Source organism: Podarcis filfolensis, assembly GCF_964270895.1.
Source record: "Podarcis filfolensis genome assembly, chromosome: 16".
Taxonomy (NCBI): domain Eukaryota; kingdom Metazoa; phylum Chordata; class Lepidosauria; order Squamata; family Lacertidae; genus Podarcis; species Podarcis filfolensis.
Window position 1 is genome coordinate 18,374,706 of NC_139620.1, and position 21,299 is coordinate 18,396,004.

General features: G+C 49.4%; 2 protein-coding genes across 7 annotated transcripts in view; both read right to left on the reverse strand.

Moving 5' to 3' along the window:
* SIPA1 (signal-induced proliferation-associated 1) overlaps positions 1-12,609 on the reverse strand; it is a 37,373-nt gene extending 24,764 nt beyond the window's left edge. The window contains exons 1-2 of one of the 6 annotated variants that reach the window (XM_083590847.1): positions 12,491-12,609; positions 7,495-7,624 (exon numbers count right to left, since the gene is read on the reverse strand). The gene's annotated coding sequence lies outside the window, so the exon portion shown is untranslated. Of the gene's footprint in view, positions 1-616; positions 905-4,820; positions 4,959-7,494; positions 7,625-12,490 lie in introns of those variants that run through there. The other 5 variants (XM_083590848.1, XM_083590846.1, XM_083590850.1 and 2 more) reach the window with 5 other exon arrangements.
* Positions 12,610-13,907: 1,298 nt separating this feature from the next.
* PCNX3 (pecanex 3) overlaps positions 13,908-21,299 on the reverse strand; it is a 45,508-nt gene continuing 38,116 nt past the window's right edge. The window contains exons 32-35 of the mRNA XM_083589659.1: positions 20,865-21,139; positions 19,747-19,943; positions 18,358-18,785; positions 13,908-14,621 (exon numbers count right to left, since the gene is read on the reverse strand). Coding sequence (XP_083445785.1) covers positions 14,430-14,621; positions 18,358-18,785; positions 19,747-19,943; positions 20,865-21,139 — 1,092 coding nt within the window. The 3' untranslated portion in view covers positions 13,908-14,429. The remainder of the gene's footprint in view (positions 14,622-18,357; positions 18,786-19,746; positions 19,944-20,864; positions 21,140-21,299) is intronic.

Consider the following 21,299-nt stretch of genomic DNA (forward strand, 5'->3'; position numbering starts at 1 on the left):
TCATACGATGCAGAGGGAGAAACAAGCTGTATCAGTGAGGCGCTGATACAGCTTGTCCCTCCCTCTGCATCTTTAAACTGCTCAACTGAGGCGTGTGCAGCTGGCCTTACCTCAGCCAAGCAGTTAAAGGAGCCCCCAGCCCAGCACTGGCCCCTGTGAACTGCTGGCGGGGTGGGGGCTCTGTAAAACTGCTCAGCTGAGAGGAGCATGGTTGGCACTCCCCACAGCGAGCAGTTAAAGGAGCCCTGATGCTCTGCCCATTTGCCGGTGAGCGCTGGGGCTGTCTCAGCTGAGGAGGGGGAATCTTCTGGACCCCCAGCTTTGCTGCACAAACAAGCTGCGTTGCCTCAGCCCATGAGTGTCAGGGTGAAAATGCCTCAGTTCCTGAGGTGAGAGCTGGGGCAGTTTCACCAGGTGCCTCACAGAGGCCAATGCAGCTTGTTTTTTCAACATTGCGGTATATCGCCAAACCGCAATGTTTGGCTAGCGATACACCGCTATGTTGAAAAACTGATATCGCCCAGCCCTACTCCTGAGTAGCTCCAAACTCCGCTCTGCTGTCCTTCTCTAGGCAGTACATATTTTACATGGTTTCCCTCCTTTATCACACACATACAGAGTTATAGGTACATTTGTTCATGCCACACCGTGCCAAAGCGTCACTCACTCCGAAGTGCGATGTAGTGTTTAGAGAGTGCCAGACATGGGCCACGTTCACACCATAAACTTAAAGCACTACGATACCACTACTAAACAATCCATAGGAAACCTGGGATCTGTAGTTTTCTAAAGGGTGCTGAGAGTTGTTAGGAAAGGCCTGCTCCCCTCACAGAGCCACGATTGTCAAAAGCAGTTTAACAATTGATCCCTCGTCACAGGGAACTCTGTGGGAACTATGAAGGCAATAGGGGTCTCCTAGCAACTCTCAGCACCCTTAACAAACGACACCTCCCAGAATTCTTTTGGGGAAGCCATGACTTTTTAAAGTGGTACCACAGGGCTTTAAATGTATGGCAGGAATGTAGCCAAAGACTGGGCAGGCCCAGATTCAAATCCCTAATTGAGTGCAAGGGCTGTGGGGGGTGAGCTGGGACAGTCACTCCCAACCTAACCTACCTCACAGGGTTGTTGCAATGAGGAAGATGGGATTGGGACTGGTGGGTGGGGAAGACAACTGCCACCATGTACCATCCTGAGCTGCAAAGGCGGGAAAAGAAGATGTTTGGGGGGGGACGGGGACAAATTAATAAAATATTTTGAGAACAACACAGCATAACGGATGTGTCTAGGACTGAGGAGTCTCGGGTTCAAATCTTCCCTCAGCCATGAATCTCTCACTGGCCCAGCCTCTTGCTCTCAGACTAGCCTACTTCACAAGGTTGTTGTGAGGATTAAAACAAGGGAAGGGAGAACTAAGCTGTCTTGAACTCCTTATTTATAAACAAACAAATACATACATACATTTAAAAAGTGAGAGATATTTCTACTAAGGAGGGTAAGCTGGGGGGCTGAAATGCTGGTCAGGACCCTGTTATTATTGTTGTTGTTGTTGTTGCTGCTGTTGTTGTTTCCCTAGTGGGCATTTTTAGAAAGCAAAAGAGTTTCTGATAAGATCCAGTCAAGATGAGAAATGTTCTAAAATGGAAATTCTTATGCATGGGGAAATTTCACAGCGGGCAGCGGGAGAATACATGCAAAGAGAAAGCGAGAAAACCTGTATCACACCTCAGTGTGGGTGCAAAGGAGAGAACTGATGAAGCGTCAGCAAGCGATTCTAACAAGTCATGCTGATTTTTGCATCCCTCACACCTGTAAACCAAATGAAAAAACTACTTTGGGCTCAAACGCACATTGATTCCCCCCCACCCCAAATGTGCTCTTTTTATTCCACATAAACAGAATTCAGCACAGTCACACCCACATCATACATTTAAATCACATTTATGGCACATCTAACAGCCATGGCTTCCCCAAAGAACCCTGGAAACTGTAGTGTCCCCCCCCAAGCTACAATTCCCTGCACCCTTAGAAAACTGCAATTCCCAGGATTCAAAGGAACTCAAAAAATGGAGGACCTGTGAGTTTCCAGGATGTGTGGTGTCAGATGAGAAATTCAGCATGGAACTGAAGGATGTGTTTATGAAGAGGAAATTAGCCTTGCTCAAGCCCTGAAGAACTTGCAAATTATAGTCAGTATCCTGGAGCGGGAAGTAGGATGGGAGGAAATGAATGCCACAATCTTAAAAAATGAAAACACTCCCCTGTTAGTACTACACAGGGATACTTCCAGAGAAAAGGAAAGGAAAGGGGGAAAGATAAGCTTTTCCTTCCCCAGTCTCCAGAAACCTCTTCTCCTCCTCCTCTAGGGCCACCTCTCCCCATATGAACCTACTTGGACCCTGAAATTACCTTCCAAGGCTTATCTTTGTGTGCCTTCTCCACAAGAGGTCCGGAGGGTGGCAACATGAGAATGGGACTTTTCTACAGTAGCTCCCCATCTGTGGAACACTCTCCCCTGGCACCTTTATTATACTTCTTTAGGTGTCAGGTGAAAACATTGTTCTTTAACCAGGCCTTTGGCTAACTGACATATGATGCCATTTAAATACGTTGTGGAAGTGGGGATTACTGGGGATTTTTTTGTTCTTATTCTTATTATGTATTTTGTGTTTGTTATATTGGAATTTTACGTTGTGAACAGCCCGAGATCTATGAGTATAGGACAGTATACAAATAAGGATAATAATAACCATCTATTAAATGTTCAGGTTCAGGACTTGGAACACAAAACCTGAGTCCTCTAGCACAATGTAGACATAGGAAGTTGTCTTAAGCCAGGTCAGACTATCTAGTCAAGTAATTAACTACTCTTGACTGGCAGCAGCTCTCTCAGGCAGGGACCAGGCCCAGACCGGGGGGGGGGGGGGCATATGGGCCATTTGGCCTGGGCCTCCGATTCCAAAGGGGGCCTCGGTCAGCATATTCACAATTGAAGGATACACTGGGGCAAACTTACTTATTTATAAGACTTCAATTATCCCCAGGGTAAAAAAAAAGGGGGGAGCACATTATCTACCTGGCCTGGGCCTCTGCCTGGCTCTGCAAGGCCCTGGCAGGGACCCTAATTTCATCAACTGCTGCCTGCTCTGTGGCCGTCCAGATGATGCAGGATGACCATTCCCACCATCCCAAACCACCATCCCTACTGACTGCAGCTAGTGGGAGCTGGGAGTTCAACATCATCTGGAGGGCCGCAGTTTCCCCATTCCCACCTTAGCAGCTGGAGATGCATGGCAGCATTTTGTTATAGGTTCTGACTGCAAAACAAGGCCCATAAACTTGGAAGGCATGTCTAATACAGGTGCCTGCCCAAAGGCAGGACCCTCCACCCACCCGACATCCAGGTAATTAATTACTGTTTTCCTCTCCCCTTTAGCGCACTTTTCCTGCTTCTGTCTCATTTCCCAGACCTTGGAATCTCTGTAGTTTGTGCTCCCTTTTATCCTTGCAACCAGGATGCCTCTTTCCTGTGGTGGGCTTGTCAGAGATCAGGTACTCCCTAGAAGTTACTTTCTGAAAATACTACTAAGTGTGGGTGAATGTTAAACCCACCAACCCTCTCAGTGGTAAACACAAAATGTGAGAACTCTATATTTCTCTTGCCGTGCAGGAGCTAAAGACAAGGCACTCACTGGAGGGTTAACTTGCTGTACAATACCTACTCAGAATCGGTGTATGTCTCTTTCTTTTTAACAGGGCTTTCTGCCAGATAAATGGCCAGAATTGCAGCCTAGGCTTTTATTTAGGGTTGGCACTGGGGGAAAGCAGGTTTCTTGTGCCTCTGTGTGCTGTATGGCAGTCAAAAATTAAGCAGGTTAAGCTTTTTCTACTATGGAAATACAATTATGGGGGAAGCTTTACCTGTCCACATTCTGTCTGTCAAGCATTTCATTAGGTGTGTGGCCACTGGTTTATTTTTGGGCCCTCCACCCCACCTGCAAAAGAGGGCATCCACTTGTGCATGACACAAAGAATGTACAAATTTTGTGCAAATCCACCCACTTTTGTGAGTGGGTCGGGGTGTGCGTGTGTGCAACCCACATAGAGTGTACTGGACCCATAAAATCCTGCTGGCCCCGCTGCTCACATCCCAAAGATCCCAAACAGAGCAATGCAAGAGACTTTGGAGAAAAGAATCTGACAAGCAAACTGCCCCGGACGCATTAAGCAAGCAAACCGCAAGACCCGTTGCCAATCAGGATCAGACCCAACCGCAGGAAATTATTCCAGGGCAAACTTAACTGGGTACAAATAAAAAGGTCCGTCCCCTCCCCTGCCGCAATGTTCCCAGCACATCTCAGGCTCCAGCCAGTTGCCCCACAAACAGAGGTGATGGGAGTTGCCATCTTAGGGTTGCCGAGAGAAGGAAAAGTTTGCTTTCCGAGGAAGGAAGCAGACATGAGGCAGAAGGCTAAAGTCATTCAGCGGCGGCTGACCCGATGGCAGGCATGGGGTGGGGGGAGAGGCAGGAAAAAGAAGGCTGGAGAGCCATGGAAGGAAAGAGGAAGATGTCGATGACAACAGGAAATAGGCACCCCCACCCCCACCAACATGCCAAGGGACACGATAAAGCATTTGGGAGGAAGGCAAAAGGAAGGGTCCTTGGGCAAGGAGCCCAGTCATTTCGGCGAGGCCTCGTCCATTTCAAATGCACAGAAGCGCCCCCTTTTTAACTCTCCGTCCCCCCCCCCGCCATTGCAAAACAACCCTGTTGTTTGCCCTACCCCCTGATCCCTTCCCGAATAATGGTCGCCCCTCACCCTGCCAGAGAACCGGTATCTTTTTTGGAGAGGGGGAGGTAGCGGTCCGCAGTGGCCTGACAGCGCTGGCACGGTGACTCACTTCCTGTAGCGCAGGAAGTGTGGCGCAAGCAGGAGACCAGACTCTTCCCCCCAAACACACGGCAGCTCGGCTACAGCTGCTTTTGTGTTTCTTCCTCTTCTCTACCCCCCTCCGCCCCCAATCCCTCAAACACACACAGCAACTCTCTCACGTAACTTCCTCAGGAAAGAGCTGGGCCTTAGCTGCAGATCTGTCCCCCCCCCCCATCACCAAACACACACAAAGTGGTGAGTGCGGGTTCCTCAGTAGAAAGATCCGCACTGGGCCTTAGCACACATCGCAGGCCTGAGTCCCAGTCCCCCAAATATAACAAGATTCTGGAGGGTTTCCCCATCCTACCTAAAAGAAAAAACTCGCTATCTTCCTTTCTTGCATCCCATAAAAATGGGATCCATTGTGGATGGGGGAGGGGAGGGGAAATTATGTCTGGGTCCCAACTGTGTGGTCTGGTTTTCTATCAGACCCACGTCCTGCAACCCAGAACCCAGTCTCCCACTCTCTCCTCTCTCTCTCTCTCTCTCTCTCTCTCTCTCTCTCTCTCTCTCTCTCTCTCTCTCTCTCTGGGTCTGCTCTGATAAGGCCAAAGCGTCCCTTTGCAGCTGGATTTCCAGGAGCAATGAATAGGGGGCTTTCTCCTTCTGCCAGGCTGGAGGTGGAGGGGGCAGGGAAAGGCCACAGAGTGCCATTTGGGCTGCGTCAGCCACCAGCCGGCCTGGCAATGCGGACAGGGAGGCATTGAGAAAGCGCTGGCAATGCAAGGGGAGTGGCCTGCCACTCAGGAGGCCCCCTTTTGCGGTGGGAGGGGAAGGCCTCAAGTCCCCACCCCTCTCTCCCCTTTGTCCATCTAGCACTGTTTGGAGGGGAACCTTTTCAGTTGTGCAGGCCAGATCCTTACCGGATCTCAGCCCCACGGGCCAAATCCCACAAGTGGGTGGGATGTCCACCTGCCAACTGCCTGGCGTCACTATCCCCTCAGGTGATTGGGTACTTTGAAGTCCCAAAGCTGGGACTTCAAAGCTTGATGCCAGGTTTGTGAGAAGCCCTACACAGTGCTTTAAAACAGCGAATGCTTCAGTTTTACTGCCCAACAGCTTTCTGCAAATGAACTTTGCACGGGGAGTTTGCTAGCAAAGCTTTTCCAGCACACTTTGGGTTTTCATTGCCAATACACAATGGGGAGGGCACCTTCCTGACCGTACTGGCAACCACGTTTCAAACAGCCCCACACCTGAAATTGCATATGATGCAGAGCAGGTGAGCATGGTTTGGGGAAAACAACCTTGCAGGCCAGCCTCAAATCCCTGACCAAGTCTGACCCATGGGCTGGTGCCTCCTCACCCCTGATTCCAGCCCAGCCCAGTGTCCTCTGGCAGGAAAGTTGGTCTTGGGCACAGAATTGTCTTCCCCATCATTTGCTACCACAACCTTTCATCAGGGGTTGGTATTAATCCAAGCTTGGAATGGAGATTGAGATTGAGGAATTGGGATGGTTAATTCAGAGGGAGACTCTTTCCGCTTAGCTGCCCATTCCCAAACAGATCAATGCTGCCTGCCTCCATCACCAGCTGTGATCACCAGGGTTCAACCCACACAGGATGGCAACCCACCAGTCAACACCATAGTGAGGACACTCTCAGTCCCAGAGCCAGCCCTGGGTCAGGTTATTGCAATCCGTCAGGGATGAGAGGCTGCATGCTGAAAAAGATCACTTGCTTATCTCCACAGGCCTCTGAGCGAGGCTGATCTCACGCTTGGTCTCCCAGTCCTCTCATGCTTCTCTGTCTGCTGTGCCTTTGCAGAACCTCATTAATCTATACACGCCAGAGGCTTTACAGAGATTTAAAGCCAAAGAAAATAATATAGCCTTGTAGGGACGGGGAACTTGTGGCCCTCCAGATGTTGCTGAATTACAGCTCTCTTCGTTCCTGGCCATTGGCTGCAGACGTTTGGGGTTGATGCAAGGGAAGATGTTCAGCAATGTCTGGAAACCCTTGTATTAACAACAGCAAAGAACAAGAACCGCCCCCCCAGTTGTCCTGTGGAACTGAATGCCACAGGATGTCTGGGGTTTAGGACAAATAGGCAAAAGTGTTGGTTGTTAAAACAAGAGCCAGAGGCCTGTCATTAACCCCCAGCAGGTCAGGGGGGCACCATAGCTCAGTGGCACAGTGCTTGCTTTACATATAGATGGTCCTAGATACAATCCCCACAATATCTGGATTTTTTACTTGCCTCCGTCTAAGATCCTGGAGAATGAATGACCAGTAAGAGCAAGCTAGAACTCCCCAATCCGGAGCGCTCCAGATCTTTTGGACCACAAGCCCCATAACCCCTGGCCACTGGCTATACTGCCCAGTGCTGAAGGGAGTTGTAGCCCAAACCATATGGAGGGCATCAGGTGAGGGAAGGCTGGCATAGACAGTAGTAGGGCAAAGGGTTTGACCAGTTTCCCACGTACCTAACCCAGCTTGGAATGATCACTTGGAATGATGCAGCTTAAATCCCTAATTCAATTCATTAATTCACTTAAGCAATTTGCTCTGCCTGAGCCTTAGTCCCCATATTTGCAATATGGGAACAGCACTAACCTACCTTACAAAATAGCTGCAAAGTTACTGTAAGCGAAGCATTTGGATGCTAAATGCCATTGCAGAAGCTGCCACCATCCGGCCCCTCCTTCCCCAAAATGCAGCCAAGGGGGGAATCTGAAGAACCATTTGCCCTGAAGAGAGGGGAGAAGCAGAAACAGAACTTACAAAATGAGATTGTTCCCCCATCCTGCTTTTTTGGGGTGGCTGTTGTAGAATTGTGATTGATGCTTTAAAAAATAATAATCATTTCATGTACGGCGTCCCCTTGAAAAGTATACAAATCCTCTGAATAAATATTTCATTGCTGAGAATAACCAGCAGAAAAGTTAAGCTAAGCCCCCACCTCAAAACTTGTTTTGACCACCAGGAAGTCAGCCCTGAGATTGGTGGCCACTCAACAGCCAAGATGGGAGACTCTGACCTTTGACCCCCAGCAATCTGAGAAGACAGGGCAGAGGCTTTGACCAGAAGAAAGTCTTGCACCTCAGCAGTGAGCAGATCCACTCCATAAATTCTCAGTAGCTTCCTACATGTGGGGGGGGGGGGCGCGGATGAGGAACTAGTTAAAACCACATCCTCCTATGCTAGACTAATTAATTTAGAATTTAAAGCAGGCGCACAGATGCCGGGGCCAGCTGTTGAATTCAGTCATGTCTGCTCATTGCTTTCGAGGTGTCTCCTCCAAAGCCACGAAGGAACCTTTGCCCTCGCCAGCCTCTCTCAACTTTAAAGATGCTTTGATCGGGAGGGTGGCTCACATCTGCACTTGTCAGACCTCACCTGGGTCCAGTTTTGGGAGCTGCACTTTAGGAAGGACAGAGACAAACAGGAAAAGGGGATCGGGAGGACCAGTGGGGTGGAAAGCCAAAGTCCTAGGAGGGAACACCGGTCTTGAAAGACCTACACTGGCTCCCAGTACGTTTCCAAGCACAATTCAAAGTGTTGGTGCTGACCTTTAAAGCCCTAAACGGCCTCGGTCCAGTATACCTGAAAGAGCGTCTCCACCCCCATTGTTCTGCCCGGACACTGAGGTTCAGTGCCGAGGGCCTTCTGGCGGTTCCCTCCCTGCGAAAAGCCAAGTTACAGGGAACCAGGCAGAGGGCCTTCTCGGTAGTGACACCCGCTCTGTGCAACGCCCTCCCACTAGATGTCAAAGAGAAAAACAACTACCAGACTTTTTGGAGACATCTGAAGGCAGCCCTGTTTAGGGAAGCTTTTAATGTTTAATATATTATTGTATTTTAATATTCTGTTGGAAACCGCCAACAGATGGGCAGGTTATAAATAATAAATTATTATTATTACTATTATATAGCGCTAAAGTCTTATTTTTGAAATAATGGACTGAATGGTGATTGATTCTTAAACATCTGGCTAGTTCACCCTGAGCTAAGTTAAGAACTTCTGAGAACTGAAAGAAGAACAGTCACTTGATCCAGGGACAGTCCACATATCTATTGGCCTACTCAGACCTCTTTTTCCTTAATGGTAACTGCTCCTGCTCAGGCTGCACAAAAAAGCATTTGGTCCCAGAGAGAGAATTCTACAGGATGGGGTATTTGTGTGTGAAAACAGTCAAAATCCAATTATCCACAGGCATGCCCCTCCAGATGGTGGAGATGTCAGGAGCCATCATGGCTCTTAGGCATGTTCCTTGGCCACTTGCCAGTGGTGGGCAGGACCAGAAGCAAAAGTGGGAGGAGTCATGGATGTGACTCCCACATGCCTGTTTTGTTTCCCACTGAGAAGTGCAGAACCTTTTTCTGCCGAAGGGCTAAATCCCAGAGGCAAAAGTGGGTGGGGCCCTGGATGAGACTCTTACCTTTGTACAGGAGGCTGCATTCCGAAATTCATTCATATGGATGTCAGAGGTTTCTACACAGTCCTGCACACACCCGTCCATTGTGGCAAGCAAGAAGCATCACCACAACTGAAGGACACACTCCAGCTGGGCAATGGTACTCAAGGAGGGTGTGGCAATGTCGGGGGGGGGGGGATATTTGGCCCCCTGGCCTAAGTCTCCATGCCCCTGATCTAGCGATTCAAGCCTGATGAAGAGTTAATTCAAAACTTGCACACTATTTTGCAGTATTTCAGTTGGCCTAATCACTTTACGTTTTTCTTATGGGCTGACAAGACCACCTTTGCTTTTTGTACGACTTGGAAAACACCAAATTTAGCTGTTCTACAGAAGGATCCTAAACTGGACGAAGAGGTGCTCAGACCACCCTGAAGATTGGACTTCCTTCTCCAAGTGGCCATTCTCTGCAGCTACGAGAGAAAGCAAACCAGTCTGGTTTCTGCTTTCTTTTTTTAACCGAGACACGATCTAAAATTAATCTCCAAAAGGTCCCTAGTTTCCCCATTTCCCCCACTTGCCAAGGAACGTGCCTGTGCTGTCGAAGGATGGAAATATATCTAGGTAACAACTGGAATTTATTTTTATTTTTTATTTTTTTTAAAAAAGGGAGATCAACCTATTTTATGTGTCTGCTTCCCAGCTCACCTAGGTACAACATGAAACCTGCAAACCACCTGACAGCACTTGAACATCTCTTTCAGACTTCCAGGTTCCATTCTATGACTGTGATTCCATCCATGGTTCCAACATTAGCCAATGCCCTCGCCCCAACGGGTTTAATCACCTATTCCAGCCTTTACCAACCTGGTGCCCTCCAGATGTGTTTGACAACATCTCCCATTTGTCCTAGCCATGCTGTGCTGGCTGGGGCAGATGAGAACTGTAGGCCAAAAACAGACCGCTGGTGAACCTCCAAGGAAGGAAAGGATGCTTCAAAGAGAAGCCGCTACAGGTGTAAATGCATCTATAGCTCTGTTTGGGCAATTATTAGCTCCCGTGTCCATCTCTCCTCTGACATCTGCAAGCATCTGTAGGGTGGAGGCCTCTGCACACATAGTCGTACATGTGCAAGTTCCCCTGAGATCTGAAATTCTGTTCCTGGGGAGACTTTGTGCATTCAACTATATGTGTGAAGGTGCAGAGAGACTTTCACACAGAGGCATAAAACAGGCCCAATTCCTTTGTGCAGGATAACTGGCTATTTGTTAATTCAATGTTGGGTGTGTTTTATTGAAGTGAGAACCGAGTGCATGGAATAGTGTGGGCAAGGAGAGAACTAAGTGATTGTGGATTGTGTGTTTCAATTAGTTGTGTGAAGTGCGAATATGCAAGTGAATACGTCCGACAACTCTATTACGTTTTTTGGGCAATTGTGACTTTTTATGCCATATTGCGATTGCGTTGCATTTTGACATATTTGGAGGTATTTAATTATGTTACTTGAAATGTGGAGTTCTTATTAGTAGCACTATCAGTCTTATTCAGTTTTGAATGTGGAATTTGTATTTCTCATGGAGATTTTTTCCTCTTGGGATTTGCAAAACCACTTAGCTGCCGAAATATGAAGCGGTATATCTATATCTATATATGGTCTCCTTGCTCCTGCACTGCTGAACTGTGCTGTGTGCTCTTGACACTTAAATTCCCAAGCTCACTTGACATAAGATGATGGCCAAGCGCAAGATCTACAAGGAGATGTTCTCAGACAACTGCTAGTAAGGACCATTAATAACCGAAGGGTATCAGGAAGGGAGCAAACTCAGAGGCAAAACACCTGTCCGGCGTGCAGATGGTCCAAGTTTTCATTCCCTGGTTTCTCTAAACAGGTGAACCTGCAGTGCTTGAGACCCTGGGCAGTCGCCATCTGTCAGGGCAGAGACAATGCTAGGTTCAATGGCCAAATGATCTGACCAGCAATAAGGCAGCTGCCTATATTCTTAAGCAGTACCAAAGGCTGAAGGGTGTGAAGGAGTAGCTGATTTGTACTGGGGGGGGGGCCTCCAAATCTAAACACAGCATCCAGCAGTGTCCTAGAGACGGCTACGGAGTTCAGGCCACTCGGTCTCCTTCCTAAACAACAGAGGCCTCTAGATATCAATGTCTTCGCAGTGTCCCTGCTGCAGTTCCCATCATTAAGTGGTGCTTCCTAGATTCACTTCCATGGGAACATTTCGGCCCCCAGTTTATATCCCCAGCATGGTGGACAGACTATGACTGCCTTGACTACAACTGGGGAAGATGCAGGTTCACAAAGCTCTCTGGGTGACCTTGGGCCCTTCACTTCCTTTTCAGATCTAACCGACCTCGCAAGGTTGTTGTAGGAATGAAAGGAGCGGGGAGCTCGTTGGGGGAATCAAACGCACAAAGGGAATCCTGCCCAACCATGGCCGCCAGCTGGAGCGAGAAGAGCACTCTGCACATGCTCTTGCACCCCTTGCCTCCTGTCTTGACGTACGCCGGGAGGAAGCCCCCGCGCCCCGCCCGAAGCCGAGCTTAGGCACGGGAGAGTTGGGTCTTTTGTCACACAATAGCGGCGGCGGGGAGCCGGGAGCCTGTTCTGCGGGTGAGCGCCTGCGCTGCGCGTGTGCGCGCCCCGTCTGCCTTGCTCTATGTAGCAGCCCGGCTCCTGGCGCAGGTTGCGTCCGTGTGCGCGCGTGCCTCGCAAATGCCCTCTTCTCGGTGCTAGGATTTGAGGGCGCAACGAGGCGCAACGTGCACGGTATTGTGTGAAAACGCCCGCTGCGCGCTTTACGACCGGGGAGTTTGCCTCGATTGCGTTTCCCGGGGCGGGGAGAGAGAAGGATGTCCTTAAAACGCTTCAATGGAGGCGATCTCTTTCCCAGGCAGCCAATGCATTAAGACCAGCACCCATCCATCTTTCCTCCGCCCCGTTAGAATCGGCAAGCCCTGATTTGGAAAAGCGGCGGAGCCTGCCTCTCTCTGCCCCTTCCAACCCACCTCTACCCACCACGGCTTCTCCCCCCGGGCTCAGTCAGGGCGGAGGTGCCGCCAGCTTCGCTTGCCTCTCCTTCCCCGCCCGCCGCCGCCTGGAGCCCGATCCACGTGCCGGAGCGCATGACGCGCGGCCAGGGCGCACAGGACGGAACTGGCCCGGCCGCCGCCGCCGCCTGCCTACCTCTCCACGCCTGTCCGCGCTCCAGCTCTGCAACCCAGCCGGACGCTGCTGCTGCCGCCGCCGCCGCTCGCCCCGCGTGTCCCCTCCCGGCCGGGCGCCCGCCCCCGCTCCGCTCCCTGCGGCCCTGGCACCGCCCTCTCCTCCTTCCTCCTCTCAATCGGGGGCGGAGAGACCCAGATTGGGGAGGAAGGAGGGGGCGCTTTGCGGCGTCACACAACGCCAGGGAGGACTCACAAAGCGCGCGGGTGGGGGGGGGGGGGAGAAGAGTGGCGGCTAGCAGGAAAGAACGGCTTCTTTCGTTTCCAGGACGAGAAGCGAGATTCTGAACATGTGCAGAGTTCTTTTGAGTACCGCTCCCTCCCTCGCGGAGACAACGCCAAGACTTGAGTTAGCGCCGTGATTTTGAGGGTGATAAAGATACAGAGCGCCCACCACGACAGGGAGGAGGGCAGCCCTCATTCTCCCCCCTCCCCCAAACAGTTTATAATTAACACCCCCTGTTTTATTCATCTGGAATGTTTTATGTGGCCAACACAGCTACGTTTCCAGGAGGCGAGGGCTTTGAAGTCACCCACCGTGAATACACCACCCCCCTGAAAGGGAGCAAATCAGCACCATCATGACACACCAAGATGCTCAAGAGCAAGCGTAGGCAAACTAAGACCCCGGGGCCAGATGCCGCCCAATCGCCTTCTCAATCCAGCCTGCGGATGGTCCAGGAATCAGTGTGTTTTTACATGAGTAGAACGTGTCCTTTTATTTAAAATGCATCTCTGGGTTATTTGTGGGGCATAGGAATTCGTTCATTATTTTTTTTCAAAATGTAGTCCAGACCCAAAAAGGTCTGAGGGACGGTGGACCGGCCCACGGCTGAAAAAGGTTGCTGACCCCTGCTCAAGAGTGAAGAACAAGTGTAAGGCAAGTTCCCAAAACATTCACGAAACTGGGGTTGGTAAGGACTTTAGCACAGAAAGCCACCTCCTCCTCTTCTTCACATTGCCAAGGCATAGAGGTAGGTTCAGGTGCAGTCCTTCTCCCCCCAGCAAGAAGACACTCTCTCCATCCATTCCTAGGCAAACAAGGCCCCCATCTTTGCAACTGGGATTAAATTTAGGGTGGTATGTGTTGAATCAGTTCTCAAGTTTTCTCTTCCCCCCACTTCTGCCTTGCATTTTCCATTGTAAATGGCGGATTTCTAAAAAGGTCTCAAGTGTGAGCACCTATGATTTGCCTGTAAGAAGGGCCGACAAATCCAGAACCAGTTTGAAAGAGCAGAATCCCACCCCAGAAGAGGAGGAAAGCAGCTGCTCTCTTACTCGAGGAGAGAGGGACCAGTGAAGGAGATGAAGAACCCACAACCCCTCTTCTCTCGCAAATATCTGGTTCCCCATCACCCACCGCAAGTTACAAAACATGATGCACAGGTGCATGGCTGTTGTCGGTTTTTTTCCTGCATTTTTAATTTTTATACCAACCAAAAATCCAGGATCCAGGGATTGGGGGGGCGGGGCGGTAAAGAGGAAAATAAAAACAAACAAACAAAAATATCCCCAAGGAACAACGGCAGAAAAGAAAAGAAAAATGTCCTTGAGTGTCACTAGTACAAAGTTAGTGTCCAAGGTGGGTCCCTGTGCAGCGGTTGTGGGAGAGAAAAAGGGGGCAGTGCATGGGGTCCTCCCCCCTCCTCTAACCTTTTGGGTAGACTGAGCCTGCCCCTGCAGGCAAGGAGGGAGGCGAGGCGAGAAATGGGGGCACAGAAGGCTGTAGCAGGGCATGAAAGGAGCAGCCCCCACTCCCCTTATTGCTGTCCATGGTCCTGAATGAGGGAAAGCGGAATCAGAGTGCATCCCCCCCCCAAAAAAAGGGGGCGGCAGAGTAAGAGTCAAACGGGACCAGCCCGTAATTCTGTAGGAGATGAAACAGCCCCACCCCACCCCACTCAGTACTGGTGTTCTAGGAGGGGCTGCACGGCCGCTGGGCTCTCCTCTTCCTCTCGCTGCCTCTCCCACTCGGCCACAACTGGGGCAGGTTCTGGGGGGCTGCAGTTCCCTCCAGGTGTCGTTGATGGTTCCAGAGGCAAGGGGGGCGTGGAGTCGCTGGTGGCTTCAGGGACTGGTCCTGGGGTAGAGAGCTGAGAGAGAGAGAGAAGAAAGGCGTCCACATAAATATCAAATATTTAGAGAAACAGTACTCGATTCGTATTACAAGTCTGCCCAGGACAGATTAAGCCCCTCTGAACTCAATGGGGACGACCTCTGAGTAGACCTGCATAGGACTTCACTTTTCATCTTAAACATCCTTTGGCATAAAAATTATTCAGTAGGAAAGGGGAATGACAGGCTTTGGTATTATTCCATTTTTTGGTTAAACTGGGGTGTGTGTTTTTTACTCTTTAATACCTTGCACCGTAAATCAGTACCAAAATTATTATACTTTCTGATTCTTTACGCTGCTGGGGGGATTTGAATGGAAAGAATACCAGAATTCCAACTGGCCTCAGAAAGGGGCCTGAGCTACAAAGAGTTGGGGAGGGGAGAGGCTGCGGCTGTGGTTGGAGCTGGGGGGAGGGAGACAAGGGTTAGGACCCAAGGGATTCATCCAGACACCACAATGCACACTGTCTGCAAATGGCTGGCAAATCCTCCTCCTGACCTTCAAAATGCACCCCCCTCCTTGTTGTTTATGGGGGAGGGGGAGTTGGCCTAATAGCTTTCCATTAGCACTAAGAGGATTGCAGAGCTAAGGATGGCACCACGCTGAGCCCAGCCACCTGGCTGGGGTGGGGAAGGAAGAATATCATTGTTTTCTCTCTCTCGCTCTCTCCTCTCATTAGCCATAACCATCATATCTGAGATTAGGTCCTCCCGAACATTCCCCTAAAGCACGAGTGGGGAACCTGCAAAGCCTTCCAAGGGTTATTTATTTGTCTTTACGTATGGGCAGCTTCCCAGAATAAATTCATCAACGCAGATGTAACTAAATAAAGCTCTAATCGTTTTAATGTTTTGTCACTTTTGTGTCCACAACCCTGAGCTCCTTTGGGAGGAAGGGTGGGATATAAATCAATTCGATAAACAATGAGAGCACAAAAGCACGAGCAATAAAATCGTTTTGACAAACTCTAAAGCCAATAAAGCCAGCTTCACAAGTTCTAAAGCAATGAAACAACTTCAGCAAGTATGCCCATAAAGGATTGGACCACACCAGTGGCGTAGCGTGGGGGGTGCAGGGGGGGCCGGGCGCACCGGGAGCAACATCTGGGGGTTAGGGTTAGGGGGCACAAATCCAAGGGTTAGGGGGTGCAAATTACTTGCCTTGCCCCGGGTGGTGACAACCCACGCTACGCCACTGGACCACACAACAGGGAAAGCTTAAGACAACAATGTCTTCAGCTGGACATCCAAACCGTTGGATTCCAACTCCCATGAGTCAGTGGTCAGCAACTATGGGGCAGGGAGGGAGCAGATTCCCCACTCTTGAGCCCCACCCACCAGTTAAGATTGGTACTGGCTGGCAGCTCAGAAGAGCACCTTTTCCTAGGCTGGCGATCCGACTTCAGAATGCTGAATTTGACATTTATTAATTGTACTATTTTATTGAAATATTTTAAAACCATCCTTCCTCTTTTAGATATCAGAGCGGTCTAAAAATAAAGGCCAGAAACTAAAATACTACACAACTAAAATGCTCTTCTTAGCAGAACATTCCACAGGACTAGGCCAATGAGAATAAAGGATTTATTGCTGTTGTCAAATGAGCCTCACCAATTTGGGAAACAACCAATGATGCTCCTATAGATGATCTCAGTGATTGAGCTGGGATATCCCTGAATACCCTGGGCCTAAGCAGTGTTAGAAACACAGGTATATAAGCTAGGTGCCAAACAGCTTCTTAAACCAGGGTTACAATTGCCAAAACGGAATGCCTAGTTGCCATTTTTGGGCCAGGCAGCTCGAAAGTCGTATTTTTCTGTACAACTCTTTGGTTCCTGAAGTTCATTCAGGATAAAATATAAACGGATAAAATTCGACAGGATGTGTTGCTGGTGTGTGAAAACAGCCAAGACCCGGACACAAGAACTACCCACACTGGAAGAATGGCAGACCAAGGTAATAGACTATATGGGACTGGCGGAGATGACCGGCAGAATCCGAGACCAAGGGAAAGAGACGGTGGAAGAAGACTGGAAGAAGTTTAAAATCTATCTCAAGAACTGTTGTAAAATTAATGAATGCTAAAATGTTTTGGATAATGCAAAATAGAATTGCAGCGATTAACAATTGGATATGAGAAATAAGATCTAAAGAAAGTGTTATATTGAAATTAGGGGATGCTGAAAAGATTGATAACAGGGATGCAGAAAGGGGAGGTATGGGGAAGTCGCTGAAAGAAGGTTCAAGAAAAGAAAGGTTAAGAAAGTATACGTGTTTATATGTTTGTATGTCTATGTATTGTGTTGTATTGTTTTGTATTATGTGTGGAAAAACCAATAAAAAATTTATTAAAAAAAAAAAAAAAAGAAAACAGCCAAGACCCAAAGACCCCATGCACCTCCATAGAATCATAGAATCATAGTTGGAAGAGACCACAAGGGCCATCGAGTCCAACCCCCTGCCAAGCAGGAAACACCATCAGAGCACTCCTGACATATGATTGTCAAGCCTCTGCTTAAAGACCTCCAAAGAAGGAGACTCCACCACACTCCTTGGCAGCAAATTCCACTGTCGAACAGCTCTTACTGTCAGGAAGTTCTTCCTAATGTTTATGTGGAATCTTCTTTCTTGTAGTTTGGATCCATTGCCCCGTGACCTCCAGATGGTGGAGATGTCTTCACTTGGTCACAAGTGGCTGATAGCCAGGTGCAAAATGCGCCTGGTGAATTTTGAATGCTGGACCTAAGTGGTTGGGGGCTTTGTAAAGTAATAAAAGGACCTTAAGCCTGGCTCAGCAGCAGATGGGCAACCCGTGCAGATGTTTTAACAATGGTGTGACATGCTGTTGGCCAGCTGCCGCCTTATTGTAACCAAGCGTTTGCCTAATGGTTCCCGAGATCAAGCAGCAGATTCTTATCCATGCTTGGATGAATTGGGTGCCATTTTGGATCAAGATGGCGGACTGACCTTTCGAAATGGCACTGATCTTTCAGTTTCTTAGAATTCCCAAAGAACACTGGATATAAGGCTGCTGGGTAGATGTTTACAGAACAGGCAGAAGGGACAATGGCTGAAGACCAATTCCATGTTATTTCAGAAACTCAAAAGAACCGGCTGTCCTGTAGAGGGACCAGACTGGCTATTTCCCACCACTTTATCAATTTGTTTATTACTTAATTTTATATACTGGCTTTCCGTGCAGCGGGATCCGGGATGGCTCATAACAATGAAAGAAAACACAAAGTGCCTTAGCAGAGATTCCTGCATTGCAGGGAGTTGGGACTAGATAACCCTTGGGTCCCTTCCAACACCACGAATCCACGAGGCTATTAAAACATCTGCCCTCTTGTGATATGTCAGGGTACAAAGAGGAAGGGAAATACAGTGGTACCTTGGGTTACATACGCTTCAGGTTACAGACTCCACTAACCCAGAAATATTACCTCGGGTTAAGAACTTTGCTTCAGGATGAGAACAGCGGCAGCAGGAAGCCCCATTAGCTAAAGTGGTGCTTCAGGTTAAGAACAGTTTCAGGTTAAGAACAGACCTCCAGAACGAATTAAGTACTTAACTCGAGGTACCACTATAATTGGGAGGGAGGGAGGCAGCCCGCTGAAATTCAGCTGAAGGGCAAAGCTTTCCTGCTGGCTCTCTGCAGTGCTGTAAAGGCAAGGCAAGTCTATTAAAAATGGATGGAGGTGAGCAGATACACACCTGAGGTTTAGGGCTCCCACCAACACCCGGAGTCCCCAGCGCAGCCACAGCGGGAGATGATAGAGCAGCGTTGTCCTTCGTGCGGGGCGAGGGTGTTCCGGGGGGGACGTCGCTCTCGCTCCCGCCCAGCCCGTTCAGTCCCTTGCGGCTGGGCAGGCTCCATTTGCCACAGAGGCCCTCGTAGGCAAAGGCGGAGTGGGCCCCGAGCCCCGGGCGGAGAGGCAGAGGGGCACGTCCCGGCCCCTCAGCCACAGAAGCCAAGGAGCTGGCGCAGGAAAGCTGGCTTCCCAAGAAGTGCGGACCAGGGGGCCACGATGCAGCCGGCGTAGGTGGGGGCCGTCCTTCGCCCTGGCTCAGCAAGGGGCCTGCCGGCTGGGGCTGGACCAGCCAGCTTTGGCTCGGAGGAAGAGGAAGGCCGGACTCTAGTTCTGCAGAGATAAGAACAGCAATGTGGCCACCACAGCAATGTGACAGGACAAGCCCCAAGGGATGAGCAGCCCTGAGCACGCACCGAGCCTTCTTATTGAAAGGGCATTGGACAAAATTCAGGGAGGATAAGGCTGTCAATGGCTATACGTTAAGAAATATGCCTGAACATTGAGCGTGTAAGTTTACGTCTGAAATCAATGGATAGAACAAACATCATTACATGTACGTATGGATTAGTGTTTAATGGTTATATGTTTGAAAACCAGTAAAATTTTGTTTTTGTTTTAAAAGGCTGTCAGTGGCTTTTAGCCATGTTGGCGATGTTCTTCTTCGATGGTCTAGTGTCTGCAGTGAGAACAAAGAGAGTGACCTCTCCAGAGTAACTCCCAGTCAACAGACTCCGTAAGGCGCAAAGGAGATCAGGAATAACTAATATGGACATAATATTTGATAAAGAAATAAAGGAACAATTGATGGAAATTAAAACCTCACACAGGAAGAAGAAAGGAGAACTTCATTTGCGAATTTACAAATTACTATATGGGTGAATGTGAACTGAAGTTAATCATTGTAGCTGTGGTTTAAGGGATTTTACCAAGAAACAAAATTTATATTTGGCTATGTAATTGATTTGTATTGGAATTGGTATTGCTATTTCGTATTAATATAATATGGCACATGTTGGATTTTTGTAATTGAAAATTAATAAAAAATATTTAACAAAGAAGAAGAAGAAGACAATGACGATAGTGTCTGCAGGTGCGGGGGTGTGTGTGTGTGAGTGCTGTTACAGGTTTTCCATCCAGCAGGCTCTCCTTCTGCTGGAATCCCAGCCCTCCTCCTGTTTCCAAAACCTTGTCCTCTCTGACTCCCACCCCCACCCGCTGTGTTCACCCCATTATGACCCATTCTTTCACCAAAAGCCGTCGCATTGCGGGGGGAGGGGGGAGTCCTCCTTACCTGCCTGAGGCTGGGCAGTGGTGATGACCGGTTCGGCGGGGTTTGCAGCCCCTGTGCCCACACTGTGAGCGGTGCTCCCAGGAGCCTGAGACCCGTGCACGGTGGGATTATTGCTGAGGGAGGAAGAGCCACCACCGCAGTCCGAATCCTCAATGTTCCCTCCGCTATTGCAACCAGCCCCACAGCCTTTCTGCAACCTGTGAAACAGAGGATGAAACTGGGACAGGTCTTGACCAGGTGGGGGTGCAAGCAAAGGGAATAACTGTGCTGGTTACTGCCCACCCTGTCCTTCTAGTTGCCAAGAACCGCCCCCAACCTTGAATTTTATTTATTGATTGTATTTATTCTTGCCTGAGCCCTGCTATCTTCGGAAATAGGCTCCACCCTGCACCACAGAGAACTAGTAGGCTTCTTCCTGAGTGCCACATGGTCAGCTCAACAATGGAAGAGCCAGATTGAAATACCCCTAAACATATGGAAAAATAATATGTGGGATACAGCGATGTTTGAGGGTCTCGCCAGACACAGGAGGGCAATTACGGTAAAGGCATAATGAGAAGAGGTACCTTCCAAGAAACGTGGACCCCTTTTTTAAACTATGTTAATGGCCAAAATCAAGACTTTATTATACCAACTGCTCCATCTGCGCAGTGGAGAGGTTAAGTAAAGTAATATGTTTGAGCACTGAATGTATAAGCTTATGTCCAAAGTCAATGGATGGAACAAACACCATCAGATGTACTGCTGAATGTTTAAAGGTATTTGCTTAAAAACCAGAAACAAAATTTTAAATTAAAAAAAAAATGCATTTATATTCCACCTTCTTCTCCAAGGAGCTCAAGGTGGCGAACAGGGTTCTCCCGCTCCTCACTTAACCCCAACAACAAACCTGTGAGGTAGGTTAGGCTGAGACACAGTGACTGGCCCAAGGTCACTCCGTGAGCTTCATGGCTGAGTGGAACCTGCAAACCCCCAGAAGTTGCTGACCTCCAACTCCCATCAGCCCTAGTCACTAGCCATGCTAGCTGGAGACCCGCAGGATTTGAGACAGGCACAGTATCCCCCATCCCAGCTGCAGGAAAACATGGAGCCTCCTGCAACACAAGGGAGAGCCTCACCTCTCCCAGCTTCGTATGAACCAAGCGGAGATATTGTGCAAGCTGATGGGGCCCCCCCACAGCGAGCGCAGCTGCGGGTGGCTGCCGGCGTACGAAGTGGTCAGGGGAGAGACGTAGATGGGGTATCCGATGGGCTGGTCGCAGGAGGAGTTGATCATGTTGCGCAGGGCCTGCTTGGCGTTCTGGATGCTGCCGCGCTCGGGGTTCCGGTTCCGGAGAAACACCAGCTCCTGCTGCTGCCCGGCCCACAGACCCCGCACACATTCCCGGTTCACCTGGAACAGAAGGAGGGAGGAAAGCGTTGCTCCGCAAGAAGCACACAGCGCAGGTTTCCAGCTTTGGGAGCGGGAGCTGGGTGCAGGATGGAGTCAAAGGGGCATCCACCAAAAGCCCAAATTAGCTCCTCAACATTCTCTTCTTTGCACAGTTTCACTT